The sequence below is a fragment of the Prionailurus bengalensis genome, chromosome C1 (assembly GCF_016509475.1).
Source record: "Prionailurus bengalensis isolate Pbe53 chromosome C1, Fcat_Pben_1.1_paternal_pri, whole genome shotgun sequence".
In the NCBI taxonomy this organism is placed as follows: domain Eukaryota; kingdom Metazoa; phylum Chordata; class Mammalia; order Carnivora; family Felidae; genus Prionailurus; species Prionailurus bengalensis.
Window position 1 is genome coordinate 8,578,793 of NC_057345.1, and position 25,932 is coordinate 8,604,724.

Sequence of the window (25,932 nt, forward strand, 5' to 3'; positions counted from 1 at the left end):
GGGTTTGTGTCCCACGTGTCCGGCTCTGGGCGGAGCCTCGAGCTCTGTGCTAAGCCCGGAGACTGCTTTGGATTCTGTGTCTCCCTCACTCTCTGCCCCTCCCCTGTTCACACTCTGTCTCTCTCTCCCCCCAAAATAAATACACATTAAAAAATAATTAAAAAAAAAAAACTTTACTAAATTAGTATCAGACCAACTTGCCTTTAAGGCATAAAGTACTACTTGAGATCAAAGAACACCAAGATCTAAATAACAAACATTCCAGCCACCAGGTTTAGGAGGAAATGTCGGATACACCGACTCAGGAAGTAATAAATACCCCCTCCTTTAAGAATTGCTTTAGACTTTAAGAAGCTCTTTGGCATTTATTTATTAAGTTCTCATGTCAAACCTGTGAGATAGTAGAGGAGGTGTTACCACACCCTTTTTACAGATGGGAAGCTTGAGGGTCAGAGAATCGAAGGACTTGCCTCAGGCACCCAATTGCAGCACCCAGGTATGTCACCGGTCACCTGCCCGGAGGCCGAGGGCTCTTTGCCCTCCCATCTCGGGGAGGAGAAAGCATGAAATCTGGACTGAGGGTGGAAAGGCAAGGCAGGACTCCCAGGGAACAGCATGGGCAAAGGTCGCAGGTGGAAAATGCCTAGAGGGCAGTGGGACCGGGCGTCACGAGGCACTGGAGGAGTGCGGAGGGTGCACTCCGGGCGGGTTCAGCGGTACACGGCCACGGCCAGCTTGGCCCGTCTTCCGCACGCCAGCCACTTGCACGAAGCCGCGAGGCTGGAGCTCAGTCCCCGGATGAGGGGCGGAGCCGAGACTCTGGCGGAGGAGCACGCGCTCCACTCGTGCCCTGTGGCCTACGCCGTGGGCACCTGCGGCCACGCTCGCGACTCGTGGAACCGCCCGCGTGCGCCCCGGGCTCCGCGAGTCCTCTGACGTCCCCTCACCTTACCCGCCTGGGTCGTTAGCCCTCGCGGGAGGTCCCCTCCAGGTTCAAACCGGACCAGGCGGAGGACCTGAGGAAGACAGACGCTCGGAGGACGGGTCCCAGAGGCTAGGAGCACTGACCACCGGTTCTTTGGGGGGAAGAGGAGGGAGGCTCTGATGTCCCTAACTGGACAGGGATGGGGGTGGGTAGCCAGGGAGCAGAGGGTGGGAGTGAGGAGCACGCAGATGAACAGATGAAACCAGCCACGGGGCGGGGACACTAAAGGTAGGGATATTGTGAGTTGAGCTGTTTGAGATCTCCTTTGGGGGGGGGGGGGGGGCAGGTGGTCTTGGTTATGAGCATGCGCCTGGAATTAGCCCCTCCTCCATCCGTGGCCCCTCTGCAGCCAGTGACCAGCTATAGGCTTTGGGCCGGGCACGGAACCCCTTTAAGTTCCAGTTGCCTCATCTCTAGTTCTTAGGGTTAAATGACAGGGTGTCTCCTAAAGCTGCATGATGTTTACCACGGTCAGTCGCTCGTTTTCACGGTGTGGAAGCCCCTGTTATGTGCCCAGCACTATTGCATGCGCTGCAAATACTGCAGGGGAAAAAAAAAAATAACAGTGGCTCATAGACCCCTGGAGGGATAGGAGCAAACAATACTTTCTTTAGTCTGTTAGGTGGTGGCAAGTCATGGAGAAAAACCACGAAGGGTAAAGAGAGGACAGAGTGGAGAGGGTGCTAAAGTCTGGGAGAACAGTCATGGAAGGGCTCACTGCTGCGTTTGAGGCAGGCCTTGAAGGAGAGAGGGAGAGACAGTTCTAGGCAGCGGGGACAGCAAGTGCAAAGGCCCTGGGGCGGCAACATGCACAGCATTTTTGAAGGACAGCAAGGAGGCTGGTGTGTTTGTTGCAGAGAGAGCAAGGGGGTCTAGGGGTGGGGTCGATAAGGTAACTGAGGGCCAGGTGATGCAGGACAGGGATCAGAAAACTTTTGTAAAGGCCTAAGAGTAAATGCTTTAGGCTTTGAGGCCCATAGGTCTCTGTTGCAACTAGTCTGCCATTGTATCAAGAAAGCAGCCAGAGACAAGCCATTAAACCACTAGATGTGGCTGTGTTCCAAGACAACTTTACTTACGTAACAGGCACCCTGCTGTGGGGCCTTGAAGGCAAGAGCTCAGCAAAGGAGGAACCAGCAGAGGTGACTGGGAAGGAGCTGGCAGGCAGGAGGGAGGAAAGGAAACCCAGTCAAAGGCCAAACTCAGCATATTGAGTAAAAGCAGGAAGCCTGAGTAATTGCAAGGCTCTCAACCTGCAAGGCAGGAAACTCAGGGCTCAGGAAGCAAGGCGTTCCGATTGCTCGTAAAGGGTTTTTATGGGATAAATACAGCAGTGATCTGGCTTTTAGAGCTGGTTGGGTGTCTAGTGGTCATTTTTATTTGGATCAGCGTGGCTAAGTCAGGGGGACAAGGACGTCCAGAGAGACTTGAACAGGCATGAACAGCCTTGGTGGTTGGGGGATTGGTTGGTGACCTCTGCTGATTTCTGAGAAGAGCTGTGCTTTCCTGTAAGGTTAGGTTAAGTGTCCTTTATGCACCTGCGTTAACCTGTCTCCATTCTGTTCTTGATATAAGTGACTCCCTTTGCGTTTGGTTCGATACCCAGGGGGGAGCATCCTGGAGTCAGGGAAGCAAGGGGTCCCAGGAAGATGAGTGAGTGACAACTGTCCTGCTGTTGCTGCTGCCTTAAGAGAACCCAGGGCCGGCCAGGGGTGTGATGTCTCAGGGATCACCTGGAGGAAAGCAGCCTCGGGCAGGTGGGGGTGGGGTGCCGATTGCAGCGAGGCCAGCAGTTGGAGATGGGAGAGAAATAGGGGGACTTGGGAGAGATGACCTGGGACCTGAGGCTCAAGAAGGGTGGGGGTGGGGGTGGGGGGTTTGCTTTCTGTTTTTAATTTTTTTTTATTTTGTTTTTTAACATTTATTTCATTTTGAGAGAGAGGCAGAGCGCGAGTGGGGAAGGGGCACAGAGAGAGGGGGACAGAGTATCTGAAGCAGGCTCCAGGCTCCGAGCTGTCAGCACAGAGCCTGATGCGGGGCTCGAACTCATGGACCATGAGATCATGATCTGAGCCGAAGTTGGATGCTTAACCGACTGAGCCACCCAGGCGCCCCTGCTTTCTGTTTTATAAAGTTGGAAGAAATAACCGCCTGCTTAAGTGCTCATGGGAATGACCTTGTAAAAAAGGGGGAAGTACTGATGGGGGAGTGGTTTCTGGAAGCAAGGACATGGCCCTGACCCACCATAGCCTGTGTCCCACCCCCCAAGCTCTCTGTCCAGGTTCGGGCCTGAGTCTGCCGTGGGGCTGTGGGGGTCATGGGTGCCTGTCTTGATGCCCAGAATGGCACCTCAGAGGCCAGTGGTGGCTCTGGGTGCTTTCCTTGGGGAGGTGAGATGGGATGGCCCCCAGAGTGCAGGGGAAGGTCAGCCTGGGAACAGGACTGCACGGGATGGAGCGGGGAGTTGGGGGGAGGGCAGGTGGGGGGAGGCTGTGTCCTGGAAGCTGCCCAGGAAGGAACACAGAGGCATTTCTCTTCTGTTGCCCTATTTTGTGAGTGCAACGGAAAGTAAGGTCTGCTGGGGGGAGAGGGGAGGGGAGAAGAGGTGGCAGGGGTTTGGGGACAGAGGGGAAAGTGTGAATTGGCATCTAGGAGGGAGGGGGGAGGGAACTAGTCTCATTCTCCAGCAGCCTTTGCACCCACGTGGGATCAAAGGCCGTCATTTGGAGCGAGGCTGTCGGTGCAGCAGTAGGGTGAAAACCAGTCATCAGTGTTGTGCAGAGGGAGGAGGGGCACGGTCCAGGGACGAGGTGTGCGAACGGGTGTTTTTACGTGGAGGGAAGGGAGAGACAGCAAGCAGCAAGGGACAGTCAGAGGTGGTGGGGCCAGAGGATGGGGCCTGATGGGGGAAAGACCACCGGCAGGGGGCACTAGAAGGTGGGGGTGGGCTCCAGAACTGGAGCAGGTACAGTTATTTAGGATGCTAGAGCCTGGGGGCAACAGGGGAGTGGATGGCTGAGGTGGGACAAAGGGCAAGATGGCAGGAAAGGAAGAGGTCAAGGACTCCGCAGGCCAGGAGTGAGAGGCATCAGCCATGTGGACGGTGAGATCGCCAAGGACTGAGGCGTGTGTTGGCGACTGCCACAGTGAGCCAGAGCTGAAACCTTCAACGAACGAGGGGACGGGGCCTGGACTGTTCTCAGTCCCATTCAGCTTTGGGCTGCAGTGTTCTGGGGTCGGCGGGGAGAAGGAAGGAAGTGGTCTGAGAGAGCCCCACCCCCCGCCAGGAGGGCTGTCTGGGAAGCAGGGGCCACAGAGAGGTCTGGGGTCAGTGTTAGAAGGAGGGGGTGCTGGAGGACATTCGAAAATCATCAGGGGAAGGTGGAGATATGGGGGCCTGACCAGGACAGCTGGGGCTGGGCCCCAGGGCAAGCAGAGGTGCTGACGAAGGGTACGGTGTGGACCAGGGCTGGGGTGTGGCCCGGTGGGAGCTGGGCATCCTGTCCTTGCCCTTCAGGACCTATCCGATCAAACAGGCCAGACCCCTGGCCTTAGTGTGGACCAAGGACGCCTCCGCCTTGGCTTTGCCCTCGAGTCCATGGAGCCGAGACACGACGCCAGCCGCAAGGAGAACGTGCCCCCCAGGCCTGCGACGCCCCTGAGGCCAGGCAAGAGGCTTGGTGGGTCTGGGTTGGATGTGGCAGGAATAGGGTCCCCTCTCGCTGTTGGCCCATAGCTTCTTTTCCGCCAGGCCAGCGCAGGGCCTCGCTAATTCCAGAGGTTGACCGTACAGGGCCAGCTGGGCTGGGACAAAGTCTTCCTAGCCTGGGACAGAGGGAGAGTCAGGATGTCAGGAAGTGAGGCCAGGAAGAAGAGGACCAGGAGTGGGCCTGGCTCCCCCCTCCCCCCGCCCCCGCCGCCCCCTGCTAAGGCGCTTGGCTACAGAGCCAAGGCTGGAAGCTGCCCCCAGACAAATTCAGATTCTGATGCACGTGCCAGTTTCTCCAAGTCCTAGCTGCGTGACTGTGGGGCAAGTTGCCAAACCTCCCTGGGCTTTAGTTCCTGTCTTCAAACGCACACCTCCTATGGCCCAGTATAGCTGCTAGGTCCCCAGGCGTTTCCTGGTCTCCGGCTGACGAATGGCCCCCAGAGCTGGGGAGACTAAGCCCCACCCTGAGTCACCCAGAGCAGCTCACCTGCAGCTGTTTGCTGTGTGGGTCTTGGCCCTGACCCCCAGCGCTGCTTCCCCATCACCCCTGCCCAAGCCAGGAATCAGTCATCCTTGATTCTTCTCTTGCCTTCACGGCCCCCAGCCCCCCAGCCCCGAGCCTCCACGGCAGATCCGCTTCCGCGTCCTTCTCTCCCCCATCCCTGATCCCAGCCCTGCCCTCTCTCACCTAGGATGCCCTCAACAGCCTCTTTACTGTCCCCCTGCTTCGCTCTGCCCTCCTCCCCCCTTCGCACCCCAGCCCTGCTCCCTGCAGCCAGGCATCGAGTCAGACCACCCCTCAGTCCTGACCCCCTCCTGCCTGGCATCCTGTCTCTGACCCGCTCCCCCCAACCCACCCGAGCACTGACCACTGCGTCCGCCCTCGGCTCACAACTCTGTCCTCTCTTAAGAGCGACGGAGATTTCCGAAGAGCAGAGGTGTCGGCCAGGGCAGCGGACATGGCCGGTGGGTGCGCGAGTGCTCGACTGAGAGGGAAGGGCCTGCCACCATACGCTCCCCGGGGGCAGAGCGGCGCCAGGAGCCCTGCCGGGTCCAGACCAACCTGGCCGGCCCGAGCCTCATCCTGAAGGACGCAACTGGCCGGCTGGTGAACTCAGGCTTGCAACAGCAGAGCAACCTGCAGACCCCGGCCGGCAGGCCCCAGGGGAGAGCCCGAGAGCTTGTCGTCCAGCAGAGTAACCTGAGCATAAGGGGGACCAGCTTGGCCGAAGGCAGGAGTCACCTCAGCCCCCGCCTCCGGTCAGAGCTTCAGGGCAGCTTCTGGCCCCACCCGATACCCCAGGGAAGCCCTCTATCCCGAGCGTCACTGGCTAACCCACCCTCCGGCCTGAGACAGTCCCGGTGGCTGGGCACAGACACCCCCTGCCCAGACGTCCAGCCTGCTGCAGGCTTCGCCTCTCTCAGTGGGCACACACTTCCAGGCTCCGGACCCTGGTGTGTCCTGGGGAACTGGCCCCCTAGGCTCATGGGGGAGCCCCTCACCCTGGAGGACCTGACTGTCCCGGTCCAGAGCCAGGCTCGGGCCCCATCCCAGACTGCCATCCACCAGCTGCTGGCCTCTGTGCGACACCTGGAGCACGAGGTAGCCCGTCTCGGGTGCCGGGCCTCCCAGGAACCCCCAGGCCCTGCTCACCGGGACCCCTGGACCAGCAGTGGCCGGGCCCTCCCTGCCCACCGCCAGCCCGGCCAGCCTGCTCTTGCATTCTGGGAGGGGAGGGAGAAACCCGTGCGAGGCCTCAGGGAAACTGCGGATTTCCCAGGGACACAGGGGGCCCAGGCTGGCCTCTCAGACGGTCGGGCAAGCAGTAAGCCTGCGTCACCGGAGGCCACGCTGAGGATGCCGACAGGGGATTTCCTCGACCCTAAGCAGGGGGCCCTTCTGGCCAACCCCTCGAGGCAAGGAGAGAACTTCTGCCCGGGGCCTACATATGGCAGCAGGCCGAAGAGGGACCCCCGGCTCCCTCCAGGGGTGGGTAACAGGGAAGCCAGACCCTGCTCTGCAGCTTGCTCCAGTGCTGCCCGGGGCGGCCCACCAGGGCAGAAAGGAAGGGAGGTGGCCCTGCAGGAGCTGGTCGGCAAGGAGGAGGAGAGGACAGCTTCCTGCCCACCAGATGCAGCCCCAGCAAGGAGCGCCCTGCAGGTAGGGGCCAGAGGAGGCTGGGTGGGGGAGCCGGGGGACCTCAGGAGTGCTCCCAGGAATTCCCTCTGCCAGCTGGCCGCCGCTCCCCTGTCACGCTCCCCGCCCCCAGGAAGGGAGGCCGGGGACAGGCAGGCTTGGTGTCCCACCCTGCTTGCTCTTCAGCCTGAGAACCTCGTCCTGTTCTTTTGCTTTCCAAGAACAAAGCCCGAAACGTTGGGAGCCTGGAGTCCGGGACGGCCCGGTGAGGCCATGGGCTGTGGGGGTGCGGAGGGGGGTGCCAGCCGCACTCCTGGGACAGCTGCTCTCCAAGTTGCCTGGGCCAGTGGAGACGAGCACCTGGTGGAGGGCAGGCCCTGGGCTGGGGGGGGGGGGGGGCAGATGCACACAGGACTTAAGGGGGGAGGGGACTTCCTTCACCCTGTCCCTGCTGGGGGGGTGTTTCAGATGTTTCAGAGCCTGGTGGCATCGGGTGCGGAAGCGGCGGGCCGTGGCTGCGGCGGTGGCCCTGGGCCGCCGGCGGCTGTTGCGCAGGGGCCTGCGGGCGCTTCGGTGGGCACTGCGGCTCCGGGAGGCCCAGCTGGAGGTGGCATGGAAGCGACACACTCAGGCCCTGCTGGCCCAGAGCTTCCGAAAGGTCCGGGGCCTCCAGGTTGGGCCGTGGGGAGGTGACGAAAGGCTGGTATGTCTGGGGAGGAGGCCACCTGTTTTATACCTCCCAAGTGATCAGCAGTACAGCGGATGGTGGCCCGCCCAGACACGTGACCCAGCTCTGCCCGAGTTCAAATCCAGCCTCCGCTACTTTCTTTTTTCCACAAATTTTTTTGCTGCGTGGCTTTGGGCAGGTTACTTAACCTCTCTGTGCCTTCGTGTCTTTAGCCCCGAAATGGGATAACAATAGTAGTACATACCTCTCGGGATTGTGGTGAGGTTAAATTAATAAATACAAAGGACTTAGGACCCTACTTAGCACATAGCAAGCACTCTGCCAGATGAGTAGCTGCTATGTTTTTCTAACCGTTAGCCAGCCAGGACTGGGAGGGCACGTCTGTGGTCTTCCCTCCTTGGGAAAGGAGTGCTCTGGGAGGGCCCAGCTCCAGGTTTTGCCCCCCAAGGAAAGCGCTGCATTTCTCCATGCGTTCATTAATTCCCAAGGTAGTCTATAGGTTAAGACCGGAGACTTTGGAGTCTCACAGAAATGTCCCACTCCTGTCCACCATTGGGGCACATTTGAGGCTATGGCCCACATCCTTCTGTCCCTTCTCTCTTGCCCCAGTGGAGAAACCAGACTCTGCAGCAGAAGCAAGGGCAGCCCCGCGTCCAGGCTGGGCCGGGACCCCCACCGTCTGGGACGGGCCAAGGCCAGAGCCCCTCAGGAAGGGAGCCAGGGGCAGACCCTGCCTGGAGAAGCAGGTAGTCTGGGACACCCCAGGGGTCAGTTGGTCAGTGTGGCCTGGGCGGTGCTGGTGGCCTTCCCTCCCCCCCCCCCCCGCTTCCTGCCTCAGTGTCCCCTTCTCGACTCCCCCACAAGAGAATGAGGATGACACCAGCAGATGTGGACAAAGATCTCTGCTCAAGTATGTCCACTGCAACATTATTTATACTAGTAAAAACCTCAAAACAGCCTAAATGCCCGACAGCGATTGAGAAAATAACGGTTTAACAACGTGATGAGCATTTGGCGACCGTTCCGTGTGACGTTTGTCAAGACTTTAAAATTTTCTCCCCGTTCTTTTTTGGTAAATTTTTCGTATCTAGTGTCTTTTATTGGTGTTACTTCTAAATATAACAGTCATGCGTGCTTGCTTTGAAGAACATTCCAAATGGTTGAAAGTTTCATCCCTCTCCCCATGTAACCCCCTTCCTGGAAGTAGTTTCACGGGTATTTGCATGGAGTTTTTGCTGACAAGGAAAAATGGTTATGACGACGTTAAATGGGGGGGGGGGGCGGAGAATGAAAATAGTGTGTAAGATATGTTTTCTGCGCGTGAAACAGTACAGAAGGAAAAATCTGTTGCTCAATGAGTTAGCACGATGGAACTGCTCACTCAGAGATGGTTAAGGTGGTTAAGTTTTATGTTTGGTGTATTTTACTGCGGTTAAAAATGAACATAAGTAAATATTTCACACACACACACCCCCCCCCCAAAACATGCTAAGATAAGCAGGTCGTGCGTATCTCTGGAGCGGTGGAATTCAAGTTGACTCTCTTCTTCTCTCTTCCCTCAATCTTCCACCATAGGGGTGTACTGGTTTTTGTTTTTTTTTTCTCGTTTGCAAATTAACTAGATGTGCTTGACATCATTATTCCAATAACATTTGTTTTATTTTATTTATTTAATGTTTATTTTTAAGAGAGAGCGAAAAAGAGAGAGACCGTGTGTACACAGGGGAGGGGCAGAGAGAGAGAGAGAGAGGGAGACACAGGATCCGAAGCAGGCTCCAGGCTCCGAGCCGTCAGCGCAGAGCCCGACGCGGGGCTCGAACCCCCCAACTAAGCCACCCAGGCGCCCCGCTGATAACATTTATTTTAACACACGTTTGTTGCAAGAGCCCAAATAGCACTGAAGAGAAGGGAGCAGAAACAGAACCTCCCTGCAGACTGCTTAGATAATCGGGGTGAAATGAGAATGGGGTGGGGGAGGGCCAGCTCAGCGCATCCTCAGGGTGGCCGGGTTGGGACTGTGCGCTCTCCCTCTGATGCCTGGGCATCGGTTTCCCTCTGGGCAACTTTACTCTCAGTCCAGGGAGTCAGAGGGAGGAGGCAGGAGCCTGGCAGAGACCAGATGGAGGCGATGGAGAAGTACAGATGCTTCAGGCCTTGCAGCAACTGGCTGGTGAGCCATGGGCCTGCGGGGGAAGCAGGGGAGAGGGAGCTGAGCCCCCACACTGGGCAGGGCAGGGGGTCCTGAGCGAAGGTTTGCTGAGCATCTACTCAGACGGCTTTTTGGACAGGATCTCATGTGAGCCTTGGGGGACCCGGGCGAGGCACTGTGCCTAGTTTACGGATGGGGAACTGAGGCACAGAGAAGTTAAGTGGCCAGCTGGAGGACACGCAGTATGACAGGCGCACGTCCTGCATTGGCGCCACCGATGCTAGTTCGGGTCCAGCCCAGGCTTGCATGGTAGAACCAGAAAGTCCCTCAGACATCCCCTCACTCACAGGGAAACTGAGGTCCAGAGATGGGGAGCAACATGGCCGCCTCCTGTCCCTGAGCCTCCCCACTCACTCACTCTCTCTTCTTGCTCTCTCTCCTCGCTTTCCAGGCTTCCTCTTATGGAAGGAATGGGCCAGGCAGGAGAGGAGGGTCCAGGGAGAGGCCTCCCGGGCCACGCTGAGGACTCCGAGGAGGGGGAGACCCCCCCAGGCCTGGCGCTCTCATGCTGCAGACGCACCCAAGATGGCCTCTCCGGACACCCAGCAGCAGAGAGCCTGGCTCGGCAGGTAGGGAGAAGGGGAAGAAATGTGGAGTGGGCACCCCTCTCCTGGAGGCAGAGGCTGGGACGCAGCTGGGAGGTACCCTTTGAGTCCGTTCTTGACTCCTGGTATCCAGAAACAGTGATAAAAATAAGAAATGAAAACAGCTGCGGTTTGCTGAGAGCCGAGGGCACCTCCCCGGAACTCTGGGATTTGGTCCAAAGCAAAGCTCAGTGGTGGTCCTGCCCCCCGCCACCCTGGTGGAACCATGGCAGTCACAGAGGGTGTGCTCCAGTCCCACTGAGTTCAGTGTTGTGAAAGGAAGGAACACAGATCTGTAAGAGGGGTTTTCTCTGGTTAACCTTTTATTATGGGGCATTTACATCTTATACAAAAGTAGGGAGAGAGGGTGTCTGGGTGGCTCAGTTGGTTGAGTGTCTGACTTTGGCTCAAGGCCATGATCTCGTGACTTGTGAGTTCGAGCCCCCGCGTCGGATTCTGTGCTGACGGCTCAGAGCCTGGAGCCTGCTTCGGATCCTGTGTCTCCCTCTCTCTCTGCCCCTCCCCTGCTCATGCTCTGTCTCTCTCTGTCTCAAAAATAAAAAAATAAAAATAAAAAATAAATTTTTAAATAAAATTTAAAAATTAGAATAGATACTAAACCCCAGGGTCCCCATCACCCAGCTTCAAGAAAATCACCTCCTAAAAACTCATTTTATCTGTACCCCAACTGTTTCCCCCTACGTTATTTTAAAGCAGGTCCCCCACATCATGGCGTCTCAGCCGTAAGTACTTCTGTAGCATCTCTAAAAGATGGGGACTCTTTTCAATGACATAACCACAATGCCACGATCACCCCGAAAAATGGACAGTCATTCCTTAACACCAGAGAATATCTGGTCAGCATTCAAATGTTCAATTGTTTTTTATAGGTATGCATTCTCTTACAGTTTGTTTGAACTGGGATCTAAATAAAGTCCACATGTTACAGTCTTTGAAAACGATCCCAAAATAAGAAATACAAAATATTTTGAGGGGTGGTCACTCACCAGAATATGTGTCCAGCTTCCTAAATGACAACCCAGAAGAGGCCGACATTCATTCAAACGCCAAAACTTTGTACTGTGTTTTTAAATTTTTTTTTTCAACGTTTTATTTTTTTTATTTTTGGGACAGAGAGAGACAGAGCATGAACGGGGGAGGGGCAGAGAGAGAGGGAGACACAGAATCGGAAACAGGCTCCAGGCTCTGAGCCATCAGCCCAGAGCCTGACGTGGGGCTCGAACTCCCGGACCGCGAGATCGTGACCTGGCTGAAGTCGGCCGCTTAACCGACTGCGCCACCCAGGCGCCCCTGTACTGTGTTTTTAAAGAATCAGTTTCTTTTCTTTCTATTGTACCCAAATAGTGCTTGATTAATGGGGACTTTTTTTCTGACAGCCCACAGACTACTTATAGAAAATACTAGTTGTTGAAACATTAAATTTAATATTTTCTCTTTGGAGTACTTGAAGAAGTTAAAATAGATGTTGGGGGCAGGGGGCCCCGGGTGGCTCAGTTGGTTAAGCTTCCAACTTCGGCTCAGGTCATGATCTCACCGTTTGTGGGTTCGAGCCCTGGGTTGGATTCCAAGCTGACAGGGACAGCCTGTTTCAGATTCTCTCGCTCTCTCTCGCTCTCTCTCTGCCCATCCCCAACTCGTGCTTTTTTCTCTCTCAAACTAAATAAATAAACGTTAAAAATAACATAAAATAGGTGTTAGACTTTGCAATGTTCATTAGATTCACTTAAAATATGATCTATTGCCTTCAAAAAAGAAAGAAAGAAAGGCAACATGTTAAAGTTGGCTGGAATCTTTAGCAGGCTGCACACTTATCATGGAGCTTGACTCCGTGCTCTCTCCCACGACCCTGCAGTCATGACCTCAACCGAAATCCAGAGCCAGATGCTTAACTGACTGAGCCACCCAAGTGCCCCTCATTATGGGGTCCCCTCTAGTTTTTTTCTCTGCAGTTTATCTGTTGAGGAAACCAGGCCGCTGGTCCAATAGAGTTAACCCGTCGATGTCTGCATCCTGCTGACTGCATGTCCCCCCGGTGCGGTTTTCATTTTTCAAATATATATTTTTAAGTTTGTTTGTTTGTTTGTTTGTTGAGAGAGAGCTCAAGGAGCAGAGAGAGAGAGAGCAAGACTCCCAAGCAGGTTCCACAGTTAGTGCAGAGCCCAAAGTGGGGCTTGAACCCACGACCTGCCAGGTCGTGACCTGAGCCAAAATCAAGAGTCAGATGCTGGGGCGCTCAGCTAGTTAAGCGGCCGACTTTGGCTCAGGGCACGATCTCCCGGTTGGTGAGTTCGAGCCCCGCATCCGGCTCTGTGCTGACAGCTCCGAGCCTGGAGCCTGCTTTGGAGTCTGTGTCTCCTTCTCTCTCTCTGCTTCTTCCTCATTCGTGCTCTGTCTCTCAAAAATAAACGTTAAAAAAAAAAAAAGAGTTGGATGCCTAACCGACTGAGCCACCCAGGCATCCCCCCCCACACACACACACCGCCAAGTGCAGTTTTCCATGAGACCTTTGGGTGAAGGTTGCTGAGCTATACTGGGGTTCAGCGGAGACGTGAGGCTGGGTGCTTGGCCGGTTAGTTGAGGGAGAGCCAGCAGGAGAGCGCCAGGCGAGGGAACAGCACAGGCAAAGGCCTGTGACGGAGGAGCATGAGAAGCGCAAAGGACACCAGTCAAGTTGGAGCCCCGCGGTCCAGGGTGGGGGCCGTGCCGGGGCCAGACCTTGCGCGGCCTTGTGGGCCGTGCAGAGTAGCTGACATTTTGTCCTAAGAGCGAGGGGGCAGTCACCGGACGATTTCAGCAGGGGAGCGAGATTGACCGCGTTTGAGATTTGAAAAAGATCACTCTGGCAACTGAGCAGCGGCTGTCTGGAGAGCCGTTGCAGGGGGCCGGGCAGGAGGCTGCCGAGGCCATCCGGGCACCCAGAGGCCCGGGTGTGGCGGCCTGGCCAGGTGGCGCAGTAAGTCCTTACAGCTGCCCCATTTTACATACGGGAAGCCTGAGGCTCTGAGAGGTGATGCGGTGTGGGGCAGGCGGCTGTTGCTGCAATCATCGCTCTTAGTACCAGCACCTTCTCTCGGCTCCCCAGGTGCTTTGGGGCCTGGCAGCAGTTTGTGCAAAGAGGGGCCCGGTACCGGGACCGCCTGGCTCACCGCCGGGCCAGGACCCTGAGGATATGTCTGCAGCAGTGGGTGCGAATGAAGCAGCTCCAGGCCTCAGATGGAGCGAAGGTGACCCAGCTGTCCCTCTGCCGGCAGAAGGCAGGTGAGCAAGCGAGTGGCGGGCGGAGGGGCTCCCTTTCCCTCCCACCCCAGCAAACAGCGTCACCTAAGCTCCATCCGTGATGGGCCCCAGTTGAACCGATGGCTTCTTGGGATGGGGGATGGTGACGCAGGCAGCGGGGGCGGGGGGTGCAGTCTGACGGGCGCAGGAGGGTCCAGGTGGGGTCCCCGGAGTGGGCAGGCTTTGGCTGGGCCCCATTCTCACCCCCAGTCATGAGCTTCTCTGGACAAGGGACTTTGTTCTGTCTTCTACCAGAGAGGGATGTGGTCCCTGCTCTCAGGAAGCTCCTGGTCTGGGGGACACACAGACCTTGTCCCCTACCCCAAAATCTGAAAGGGAAAGATGGGGCCTCTGAGAGGAGGATTTGGAGGCAGTGGGAGGAGGCAGTGCCTGGGAGGGGAAGGGTCCTCAGGAGGGGCGCGGGGAGGTGAGGCAGCAGCCTCTGTGACAGCCTCTGTGACTGCCGTGGGTTCCACTAACAGATTTGGGTGGAAGGAGGTCACTGGGGACGGGACTGATTCATCCCTCGACTGCTTCTCAGGGAACGTGGCCTTCTGCAGCTCAGCCCCTGGCGTGGCCACAGCCCAAGGCCTGGGGACGATGGCCCAGGTGCAAGGTGGCAGCTCCCTGCGGGAAGCCTGCCGGAGACTGGCCCTCCGCCGGGCGCTGCTGCTCTGGAGGACGCGGCTCTCCCAGCGTCGGAAGGCTGAGTAGGTGTCCGCGAGCCTGTGGCCCGGGGCTGGGCCTGGGGGATGCGTACAGGGTGGGCACGTGAGCAGTGCCCAGCACTGGCAGGAGTGCCCCATAGGGAACAGGCCAGACCCCGCTCTTCCCTGTGGCACACTGTGGTTCCCAGCAGGTGGGGGGCTGGGGGGAGGTGGCCCAGGGACCTGGAGCAGAGAGCTGCAGGAGCCACGGGGTAGCAGGGGACACAAACACAGACTTCTCCCTGAGGGGCTGGAACCCTGCGATGAGGGAGGTCAGTTTCTTGCTCGTCTCCCGGCCTGGTGGGAGCCCCCCGGGTGGCAGGAACCATGTGTGTCTCACCTCTGTCCCCCAGTGCCTGGCAAGTGTCTGACACGTCAGAGGCATGGGAAAAATCCTGTAAGGGAGTAAGTGCCCCCATCTGCCTCATTATACAGGTAGAGAAACTGAGGCTCCGCGGGTCGAACAGCTTGCTCTAAATCACGTTGTGAAGTAGGAGCAAGAAGGCCCCCTTGCTTTTCCACAAGACAGTCGCGGCTGGGATTCAGGGTCCCTGGGATGGTCGCGGTGGGTGAGGGGGGTGGAGGGGGTCGGGAGGGACCAGCTGCATCGATGATACGACAGGTGGAATGTAAACCAACAGTTGTAGGGATAAGAATTCTGTCACTGAAGGCCACATGCCTAGCATCCATTATCCCCCACCCGCTTGGTCCACTGGGACCCTCAGTCTCTTGTAATGTACCCCTAGAACTCTCGGGAAAGTCAGTTCACCGTGATCTCCCAGAAGGCAGCTTTCCCTCCTCCAGTCCATCCTCTACCCTTTGGGCATCAGGGAGCAGTCCATATCTATCTACAACATAGCTGGGGCTACCCTGTGACCTAGAAGGAGTATTTGGGGGTGCCTGGGTGGCTCAGCTGGTTAAGCGTCCGACTCTTGATTTCGGCTCAGATCTCTCTGAGTTCAAGGCCCACGTCGGGCTCTGTGCCGACAGCGAAGAGCTTGCTTGGGGTTCTGTCTCCAACTCTCTCTGCCTCTTCCCTGCTTGCGCATGTGCACACACACCCTCTCTCAAAAATAAATAAACATTACAATAATTGTAGAAAAGAAAGAAAATAAAATGAGTCTGTGGAACCCACATCTTCTGCTATTTGGAGTTTGGGGAAATGACCTTTCACCAGGCCTCAGTTGCCCTGTCTTCCTAACTGAGCAGAGGCAGAAGTGGTTATACCTGTGGCCTCTTGAATCTGGGGGCCTGGGGCCTGGGGCGCAGCTCCGTACCCATCAGGAGTGTGGCAGGGATCAGCTAGGTGATGCAGGTGTAGCAGTGGTCTCAGCCCGAGAGGCTCGCGAGGGTCACTCTGGGAGCTTTGGGAAAATTAGGAAGCCCAGGCCGCGCCTAGGTTAAGTCAGAGACTCTGGGGCTGGGATCCCAATGGGCCTCAGTACTTCCCAGGACTCCCCAAGAGTCCCACGTGCAGCTGGCTTGAGAGGTGGTGCTCTAGCCTTCGTTTGGCACGCGGTGGCTCCCTTCCAGCTCAGCGCCTTTGCAGGGACCCAGCTGGGGGGTAGCACCGGCTTGGGGCCCTGGGACTCACCTGCCCCTTCCTGTAGCTCCTTCCTCCGGGGCATGCGGCAACAGATGATTCGGCGTATCCTGAAGGGCTGGTGCCTGAGGGCCTGGGGTCCAGGCACCCCATCAGACAGTGCCAGGACCACCTTGGCCCCAGAGCTCCTGGACAGCATCCCGGTGGGGGAGGACTTGCTGGGCTGCAGCACACCCCGAAGCTCACTAGAGAAGGTGAGGGGCCGGGGGTGGGGATGGGCTAGGGTGGCAGGTGCGAGGAGAGGGTGGGGACGGAGCAGGGGCCCGGGGATCCAGGACTCCATCCCTCCTTCCCCAGGTTTCCAGGGCCCCCACCCTCCTGGAGACGCTCCGGCTGAGCTTTGTGTGGGCAGCTGGGCGGCAGCAGAAGAGGCGGTGCCTTCTGCTCTGGCAGGTGCGGGCACAGCAGTCCCGGAGGGCAGCGAGGTGGCACCGGTGTGCTCTTCGGAGGCGGTAGGGACCCCTCCCCTTGATGGATGAGCCATGCTGCCCACCGCTCCATAGACATCCTGTCTCCCAGCCCCCTTCCGATCAGTCCTTGTCCTTCACCGCTGCATCCCTTTGGGGTCTGCATCCTAGAGGGCTCCCATCTCACTCCCCCAGACTCAGATCCTCTGGACGTCTCCTGCCCTCTTGGCCCGCCCTGCTGACAGGGAAGGGGGCCTGAAGCACTCTACGGGGTAATCGTTTCTCCCAGAGACTTCGTAGCTGTGGCTCATTCATTTATTCATTCGTAGCACGATGCTTAATTAAGGGTCGGTCTGCCTGGGTTCTAATCCCAGCTCTGCCCCTTGCTGGCTGGCTGTGTGATCTTGGGCAAGTTGCTTAACCCCTCTGAGTCTCCGTCTCTCCATCTGTTCAGGGATAATAATAGTACTCCAATGGGAATCGACAAGGTAGGGGCCTGTAATCCCCTAGCACAGTACCTGGCACATAGCAATGTTTGTCACCAGTGGCTGAGCCCCAGGACTTGGCGCTGGGGTCCGGGATCCCATTTTATCCCTACCGCCTGTCACCGTGACACTCAGAGTAGCGTTTGAGCGGTCCGGCCCCCAGCAGCCCGCCCTCCCCCAGGATGGAAACAGGGAGAAGAGTCACCTGAAGCTCCCGACGGAGGGGAGGGCTGGGAGAGCCTGGGGTGGCCGTGCCCATCCTCAGGGTGGGCTCTCCGCTTCCTAGCATCCTTCTCGGCTGGAGCCACTGGGCAACAGCCCAAGGGGCCCAGAGAGAGCTGGCTGTTGGCTGGGCCTGGGATCGGAGCTGCAGGGCCGCACTGGGCTTGTGGCGGCGGCGGCTGGCGCAGAGGCTGCAGGCGGAGCGGTGCGTTCGGGCCCGGGGTCGCACACTGGTCCGGGGCGCCCTGCGCCGCTGGCACGGCTGCTGGCAGAGTGAGTCAGGGCCTGGGTCCGGGCCCCCGAGGCTGAGAGAAGGGCCAGGGCTCATCAGGGCGACCCGGGATTTTGTGTCCTCCCGCACAGAGTCCGGTGATGGGACGTCCACAGAGCTCACCCGGGATGGGGAGGAGCAGAGCAGAACCTGGGGGCGTGGACACTGTGAACACTGCCCTTCCATTCCCCAGCTGTGTGGACCTTACACAAGCCACTTAGCCTCTCCGAATCTCAGCTTACTTAGCTGGAAAATGGGAGTCGTAGCAGCACCCTCCTCAGGGGGCAGTTGTGGGGACACTAGGAGACCATCCCTGCACAGTGTTTGGCTCAGAACCCAGCTCCTCGCGGATGTTCCATCGTCCTCGCCTCCGTCCTCATCCTCATTATCCTCACCTGGCCTTCAGGAGTCATGGGTCTGAGCACTGAGTCATGGTGCCCTCAGAGCCCAACATGGGAGGTGGGGACCGTTGGGGGCCCCTTTCGAGGCTCCCCACTACACAGATGCATCGTATCGATGGGTTGGCAGGTGGGGACCCGGTGGTTCTGGAGAACCCCTGTCCTGTTCACTGAGGACAGCTGCTGCTCCAGCCCACTTGCTGCCCCGTTATGCTGTCCCAGTGTTGTCAGACCTAGCTTTCAAAGAAAAGCTGGAAGTCTGGATTTTAACATGAATTCTCCTGATTCCTAAACATTGCCAAGAAACGAAAAACAGCGAGTCGGGTTGATCTGGTCATCACTGGACACGTGTAACCGAAGCATTTATCTATCTATCTATCTATCTATCTATCTATTGTTTAACCTTTATTCATTTTTGAGAGACAGAGAGAGACACAGCATGAGCGGGGGAGGGGCAGAGAGCGAGGGAGACACAGAATCGGAAGCAGGCTCCAGGCTCCCAGCTGTCAGCACAGAGCCCGACGTGGGGCTCGAACCCATGAACCGCGAGATCATGATCTGAGCCACAGTTGGATGCTTAACCGACGGAGCCACCCAGGCGCCCCATAACCCCCAATGGTTAGGGGGCCTCCTCTGTCTGCATTTGGCTGAGGAGGGCCCCACAGTCACCCGGGGCCAGAGGGGCGAGGCTGGGATGAACACGCAGTGGCATTTCAGCCTCTCTCTGGCCACAGGGCGGCAGCTCCTGCACGAAAAGTACCAGCAGTGGATGCAGGTCCAACTCCAGGGCCTGAGGAGGTCCGTGTTCCGGGACTGGCGACGGGCAGCAGCTCATCGGAGGCGCACAGCGGCCCCGCCAGAGCAGCCCCTACTGCAGAGGTGGGTGGGCCTTGCTGGTCGGGGGATGAGGGTCACACCCTCTCTGGAAGAAGCAGGGAGAGAGCCCGGAAGGAGCCAAAGAGCCACGACCACCAACCTTCTATCACCTGCTTTGTTTGAGTGGTGGGGGAGGGGTGGTGGTGGCAAGGCTTTAACTCCACCCGATGCCCTGATGAGCCCCAGGTCTCCAACTCCCGACCGGGTCAGTCCTTTGGTTTCAGAGGACACGGTAAAGATGGGGGAATTCAGCTCCTCAAACACCCACCATATCGTGTGCTCCAATACCACGTGTTGTTCAAACACAGGCAAGCTCTCCTCTATACCATTGCCAAAGGAGTGAAATCTTGAACAGACATGTTCTAGTAAAACGCCTATACATCATTCGTGCGTATTTAAAAGCAGAGCAGGGGGCGCCTGGGTGGCTCAGTCGGTTAAGCGGCCGACTTCGGCTCAGGTCATGATCTCGCGGTCCGTGAGTTCGAGCCCCGCGTCGGGCTCTGTGCTGACAGCTCAGAGCCTGGAGCCTGTTTCAGATTCTGTGTGTCCCTCTCTCTGACCCTCCCCTGTTCGTGCTCTGTCTCTCCCTATCTCAAAAATAAATAAAACGTTTAAAAAAAATTAAAAAAAAAAAAAAAAAAAGCAGAGCGGGCCGATGACGCCTCTTCCCGCTGTTCAGCCACGAATACCCCGACGTTCACGGTGTCCGCACACGGGCCGCCGGCCACAGACCGCCGAGCGGCTGACTCCTGGGCTTTCACCTCTGAGCAGTGGACACCGTTTTTCTGGCCCCTCCTGGAGTGGGTGCTGTGCTCCCCTCACTGACCTCCTGCCCCGGAGTGGGCTTGTGAAGGGAGACCAGGCCTGGCTGCTCCCCCGATCGCACTGGGACTGACTAGGACTGGACCCCACATCCGCTGGGTTCCCGCAACCTCCCGGAGAGCCCCTGCTGCCCTGAGTCAGTTGGCTCCTGCAGCAGCTCTCAAAAGCCAGCACTTTGACCTGTTACACGTGGGTCCGTGCATTTTTAATTTTTTTAGTGTTTATTTATTTATGAGACCGAGAGGGACAGACCATGAAGGGAGCGGGGGTGGGGGAGGTCAGAGAGAGGGAGACACAGAATCCAAAGCAGGCTCCAGGCTCCGAGCTGTCAGCACAGAGCCCCGACGCGGGGCTCGAACTCATGGACTGTGAGATCATGACCTGAGCCGAAGTCGGACGCCTAACCGACTGAGCCACCCAGGTGCCCCAGGGTCCGTGCGCTTTTTTAAGGTGCAGGGTTGTATGTGCAAAACCACGTATTACCTCTGACATCGTGGAGGGGATTTGCGGGTGTGATTTTGAATTGTGACTTCTGACTCTGAAAGCCCGCCGGGCCCCTCCTCTACTCCTGTTTTGCAGCCATTTCCAGGCCCCGTGTGGAGTTGTGAGAGACACAGGGGTGTTCCCAGCCACCAGAGCCTTTCGGGATGGCCTGAGAAGGGCCCTGGGGACCACATTTTCCATGTGGCGGGAAGCCGGAGCAGCCAAAGCCTGGGCACAGGAGCAGCACGTGGCCCGGGTCCCCGTGACCCACTGGAGAAGCCGTGCACGGGGGGGCCCGACGGACCAGCAGCTGAGGAGGTGAGTGGCTCTGGGCCGGCGCTGCAAGGCCCACCGGCTGGCGGAAGAGAGAGCAGCTCTGTGCTGGACGCGGTGGGTGCATGGGTCCCACCCACGCTGAGTCAGCAGAGCCCATGCTGCCCAGAAGCTGAGCGCCAGGTGGGTGCCCACGGCCCGCGGGCAGCCCCACACTGTGCTTCCAGCTGGGTTTGTTTTTGAGGTCTTGAGCTTGTTTGGGGCACAGGTAGAAGGTATTTGGTGGCTGGTGACGGGGCTTCGGAGGCGGGGGTCAGAGGGAGAGGTGATCCCAGCCGCTGGGGCTAGTGCTGGGGTCCAATTCCAGGCCTGCGCTTCCCAGCAGTGTGACCCCTCTTTGGGCAAGTCTCTAACTTGAAAGGTCAAAGGAAGAGAACAGGCCTGCCTTATAGACATACCGCACGCAAATGCTCAGTTCAGGGGTCAGAAACACAGCAGGTGCTCAACAGACAGTGCTCTTTCTTGTGAAGGAAGGGGAGGAGCAGTGTGGCCGCAGGACTACCCACTCTCTGTCCCATCAGCGGGGCGCCTGTCCCCGGCGTGTGATGTTCTGCAGCTTTCGGTGCTTGTTTGAACCGGATCTCCCCAGAAGAGGGATGAGGGGAGGAGCACTGGCAGGGGCTTGGCCTGGGGCAGGGGAGGGCTCCCTACAGCCCACCACAAACATGGGCTCCTGCCTCTCTCCCAGGGTCCTAGAGGCCTGGGCCCAGGCAGCAGCCAGGGGCCGTGTCCAGGGAGCCGCCATCACCCAGTTCCGGCAGGCTGCGTCCAGACGCCTCCTGTGGACCTGCTGGGCCCAGTGGCGGGCAGTGCTGCTCAGTGGGCAACTGGAACCACAGGAGGCAGAGGCCCAGGAGGCCTGCCCGGTTGACCGCAGGCAGCGGCCCAGGGTGGCCAGCAGAGGGCGCCTCCTAGCACTGATGGACACTCCAGCCCCGTGGAAGCAGGTGAGGTAGCCTAGGTGGGGTGGGAGGTCCCAAAATGACCTGAGGGCCAGTGGCCTCACAATCAGCTTGTTTCAGCCCAAGGTGGCAAGCGTGGCTGGATGCTTATCCGGGGGCCCACCGACCTTGGGGACAACACCCCTACCTGGTTGTGGGACAGTCTCCTGGCTCTGGAAGACTGCCATCTTTGGGCCCATCAGCCAGTGCCAGCCCAGTGCAGATCTGCCCCAAAGACAAATGCTCTGGGCACCATCTACCAGGGAGACGGGCACCTAAACTCACACATGTCACGGTGCAACCTAGATCTAGATGGGTACAGGGGAACAGGAGCAACTAGCAAGTCCTTTTTATTCTTTATTGGAAAAATTACGCATGGTCACTACGGGGAAATCAGGAAATATAAATGGAAAAAAACAGTTTCTTTCATAACCCTCTCCACCCAAAGATAAACCACCAGTCAGTCACTCTCCAGACCAGAAGCAGTTGGTTCTGTGGGTACCTGGCTGGCTCAGTCGGTAGAGCATGTGACTCTTGATCTCAGGGTTGTGGGTTTGAGCCCCGCATTGGGTATAGAGATTACTTAAAAATAAAGAAAAAATTGGGGGGCACCTGGGTAGCTCAGTCGGTTAAGCATCCAACTCTTTTTTTTTTTTTTTTTTTTAACGTTTTATTTATTTTTGAGACAGAGAGAGACAGAGCATGAACGGGGCAGGAGCAGAGAGAAAGGGAGACACAGAATCGGAAGCAGGCTCCAGGCTGAGCCATCAGCCCAGAGCCCGACGCGGGGCTCGAACTCACAGACCGCGAGGTCGCGACCTGAGCTGAAGTCGGACGCTTAACCGACTGAGCCACCCAGGCACGCCAAGCATCCAACTCTTAATTTCGGCTCAGGTCATGATCTCACAGTTCATGAGTTTGAGCCCCTCGTCTGTCTCTGTGCTGACAGCACAGAGCCTGCTTGAGATTCTTGCTTTCCCTCTCTCTCCCCACCTCTCTCTCAGCCCCTCCCCAGGTCGCACATGTGTGCTGTCTCTCCCTCTCAAAAATAAAACATAAAACATTTAAAAAATAATGTTTTCAATTTTAAATATCTTTAAAAGAAAAAAAGCAGTTCTGACACTAGCAAATGGCAACAAGAGCTTGATGGCAAACAGGGCTGATTCAAAGCCACAGTGAGAGCCGGGGACAAGGAATAACACAGCATAGCAGCCTTGGGACGTGTCACTGGAGGACACACAGCCCCAGAGTTACCGGCGAGACACTTAGTGTTCCTAAAAAGGAATTGGAATCATCAAGAATCCTGTTTCAGAATGCTAGGAAGCATAAAATAAATTCTACAAAGAGTCTAAGAAAAAAGATTAAATTGTTTTTTTAAATGGAATAAGGGGCTAGCTTGGTTATTTGCAGAATCCGTGTATTCACACGTATAGGGCTATGGTAACAGCAGATTCTGGGGTTTCAGAGTATTTTATTTCTAGATCTGTGTCACAAGACAATTTTATTTTCAGAGTGTGCTTAAGAATATTAACATTCTGGGGGCGCCAGGGTGGCTCAGTCAGTTGAGCATCCGACTCTTGGTTTTGGCTCAGATCATGATCTCAAGGTTTGCGGGATCGGCTCCCACGTCGGGCTTTGCGCTGACAGTTTGGGGCCTGCTTGGGATTCTCTCTCCCCTTCTCTCTCTGCCCCTCTCCTGCTCGCCCGCACTCTCTTCCAAAATAAATAAACATTTAAAAAAAATTTTTTTAAATATATTAACATCCTGGGGTGCCTGGGTGGCTCAGTCGGTTAAGCGCCTGACTCTTGATTTCGGCTCAGGTCATGATCCCAGTGTCATGAGATGAGCCCCGTGTTGGACTCTGCCCTGTGCATGGAGCCTGCTTAGGATTCTCTCTCCCCCTGGCTCTCTGCCCCTCCCTAATTCGTGCGAACATGCACGTACTCTCTCCAAATAAACATTTAAAATAAATAAATTAACTCGTTATCGTTCCATTCTTATCGGCAAAGGCAGGCGGGGATCCCATTTGCTGGTGGAGAAACAGGCATATGGAAACCAAAAGTAAATGAGAACTAGGGTGCTTGGTTCCAGGCCTCTCCTTTCTAGCACATGAACGCACGCAGCCAGGCAGCCCTCCCCCATCGACACGAGAAGGTCTTTTGACACCTCATGGTGCAGAGGCCTTCGGACAGCCCCTGGCCTGTAGTCGAGTAGAAGCTGGGGCTCAGGCTCTGGAGTCACACTGCTCCCGAGACAGGGGGCCTCAGACAAGTAATCTCATCTGTAAAGGCTAAGTGGGGGCGGGGAGGGGGGCAACCTGCTCACAGGCTGTGCTGGCACCGGTACGCTGTCACCAGGTGGCAGCTGTTACTGGCCTGCCCTCCGCTTGAATTTCCAGCCTCGCTGGGGAGAACGGGGAAGAGGCTGTAATGTGTACCGATGGCCATGCTACACCTTCTCCGTCTCCCCCTGGGAGCCCCAGGGCCGCTCAAGAGCGGGAGGCCCTGCTTCTGGGGCAGGACAGGAAAGGATCCTGCCAGGTCGCCTGAGTGCCAGGGGGTGCAAACCCCTCGGGTTCAGGTTTTGCTCTCTGGCTGTTCCCTCAGACCCACCGCTGCAGGACGCGACCCAGCCCAACGCGGCACCACGGCCGCGGTGGACCGAAGGAGCAGAGAGAGATGTCCTGGGCTCAGAGTAAGGAGACCTGCCCCTGGGGTCCATCATCTCGCAGGCCTGGAAATCAGCTTCCGGCAAGGTGGCAAATCCGTTCTGTGTACTTATTCTTTATTAACCTCTTCTTTCCAGGTGACAGAGAGCCTCCCCTCTGCCGTGCCTTCCAGGTCCAGCTGCAGTGGCCCGGACGCACCGGCCAGGCCCAGGGCCCGCCGCCCGGAAAACCAGGAGGGGACTGCAGCTCTGAGGCCAGTGTCCTCAAAGGCCAAGGCGTGGCCGCTGAGAGGCAGCTAGGGTAAGATCAGCTGCGCGTGCGTGCGGCAGCGCCCCGGGGCTTGCCTGAGCCACGGCCGGAGCTGGGCTCTTCCCGGCCGGCGCTCGTTCCTGGAGGATCCCGGGGGATCCGTGGCGCTGGCCTTCTACCTGGTCACGAAGGGCTCGTGATGGTCTGGGCTGTCGGGGTGCTCAGCAGGGCCTCACCCCACCAGGAGGAGATACCTGCAGCGCTGGCACCTTGAGGCCTTGCTTCGCCGGCTCCAGGGCTCCCAGCAGGCCAGGTGCCTGGCGGCAACATGGCAGCACTGGGTGGACGCTCAGGGAGAGGAGCAGCTGGCACGGACGCTGGTGAGCAGGCTCAGCGCCACCCCCCCCCCACCCCCTTCCCAGCCTTGTGCTGATCTCTCAGCTCATCTCACCTCAACCCTAACCCCTAGAAATGAAGTCTCCCGAAGCATCTTGGTCTGCATCCGTGGGGTCAGGCGACGGGATCTGCGTTAACACACCTCAGGGGATACCCCCGTCCCCGCCCCATCACGGCCCCTCTGTCCTGTGCTGCAGGGGTGTAGGGGGAAGACGTGGCAGAGGGGCGGCGGGCCAGCTTGGGGCCTCACCACCTGTCCCCACAGCTCAGGCAGTGGCACCTGAAGCGGGCCTGGCGCGTGTGGCGGCGGCGAGTCCTGCGGCTGCGGGCGGCTCGGCGACTGCAGCAACAGGAAGGCGGCCGGGTCCTTTCCCAGGTACTGGGGGGTACCCCCCTCCCCCCCGGCAGGACTTCCCAAACTAGGGCCACACCTGGACACTTCTGAGCTGGGGGCCCCTTCGTTTCCCGTGGAGGAGTCAGTTCCTTTGAGAAAACACAGCTTGGATTCTGATTTGGCTGCTGGCCATGTGCTCAGCCCAGTCCTACCCTGCCACTCAGCGTGGGAACAAGGCTCAGTCACAGCACAGCTGCCACTCAACGCTAGCCCACGCTGGGTATGGGTCCCCGGGTGCCCACTCCCTCATCTGCCCCACTCAGAACACAGCTCCCCGGATCACAGATCAGAGCTGTTCTGAGCCTCTGCATTTGGCCTGGGGCAGAGCCGGCTGAGTAGCTGGGGCGAGGGAGGGATCTCCTATTCCCTCTGGGGACAGAAGGAGCTGAGCACAGGCATTCGCCTGGCACAGACAGCACTGACCCAGGAGGGGGCCAAATAGCCTTTCCTTTCTCCTCTCTGGCTCCAGGCCTTTGAGAAGTGGTGCCAACAGCTGGCAGCCAGGGGCCGGAAGAGAGGAGCCACCAGCAGCCCGGTACCCCCTGAGCAAGGCGGGCATCGGGACCCTGGGAGCAGGCTGGAAGCTGCTGGGGTGGACGTGGGCGGGGCAAGGGGCCCAGCTGCAGCTGTGACTTGTTCCCGTGGAAAGAAAAACAGAACTGTGCCCAGCCTTCCTAAGGAAGGAACCACGTCCCACCCATCCGGGGAGTGCAGGCTCGAGCCACCAGGCACTCATCCCACAGCCTGGGGACAGAGCTCTGAAGGACAATAAAACACCCTCCTTGGTCCTAGCTGCTTCTCTTGCTCAGTCTCTCCTAAGTTAGGCTGCCCCTCTGCCTCAACCAGCCACCCTGGGAAGGAAGAGGGTAGGTAACCCACGACTGTGCCTGCCTCTTCTGCCATCAGGCTGCTCTTTGGACACCCACCCCCACCCTTGCTGAGCCAGCGAAGACCAGCAGGCAGGGACGGGGACAGGGACCAGCTTCTGTGCATCCCCTGGTCACTGTCCCTGAGCAGCGGGGCTTAAGGGCTGACTCCAGGGGAGCAGGGCCAGGCAGACAGCTTTG

At 57.8% G+C, this 25,932-nt stretch overlaps 1 protein-coding gene across 1 annotated transcript; it reads left to right on the forward strand.

Moving 5' to 3' along the window:
• The first annotated feature begins 910 nt into the window (after positions 1 to 910).
• CC1H1orf167 (chromosome C1 C1orf167 homolog) lies at positions 911 to 25,656 on the forward strand. The gene is given in 23 exon segments (XM_043578470.1): positions 911 to 1,073; positions 4,503 to 4,653; positions 5,606 to 6,855; positions 7,053 to 7,096; positions 7,300 to 7,489; positions 8,129 to 8,265; positions 9,595 to 9,689; positions 10,120 to 10,297; positions 13,416 to 13,591; positions 14,151 to 14,319; positions 15,927 to 16,113; positions 16,217 to 16,371; positions 17,098 to 17,306; positions 17,711 to 17,763; positions 18,280 to 18,581; positions 19,980 to 20,201; positions 20,905 to 21,163; positions 23,765 to 23,852; positions 23,964 to 24,079; positions 24,137 to 24,455; positions 24,545 to 24,857; positions 25,007 to 25,085; positions 25,308 to 25,656. Coding segments are annotated over 22 exon segments (4,941 nt in total). The 5' UTR covers positions 911 to 1,073; positions 4,503 to 4,583; the 3' UTR covers positions 25,638 to 25,656.
• Positions 25,657 to 25,932: the final 276 nt, after the last annotated feature.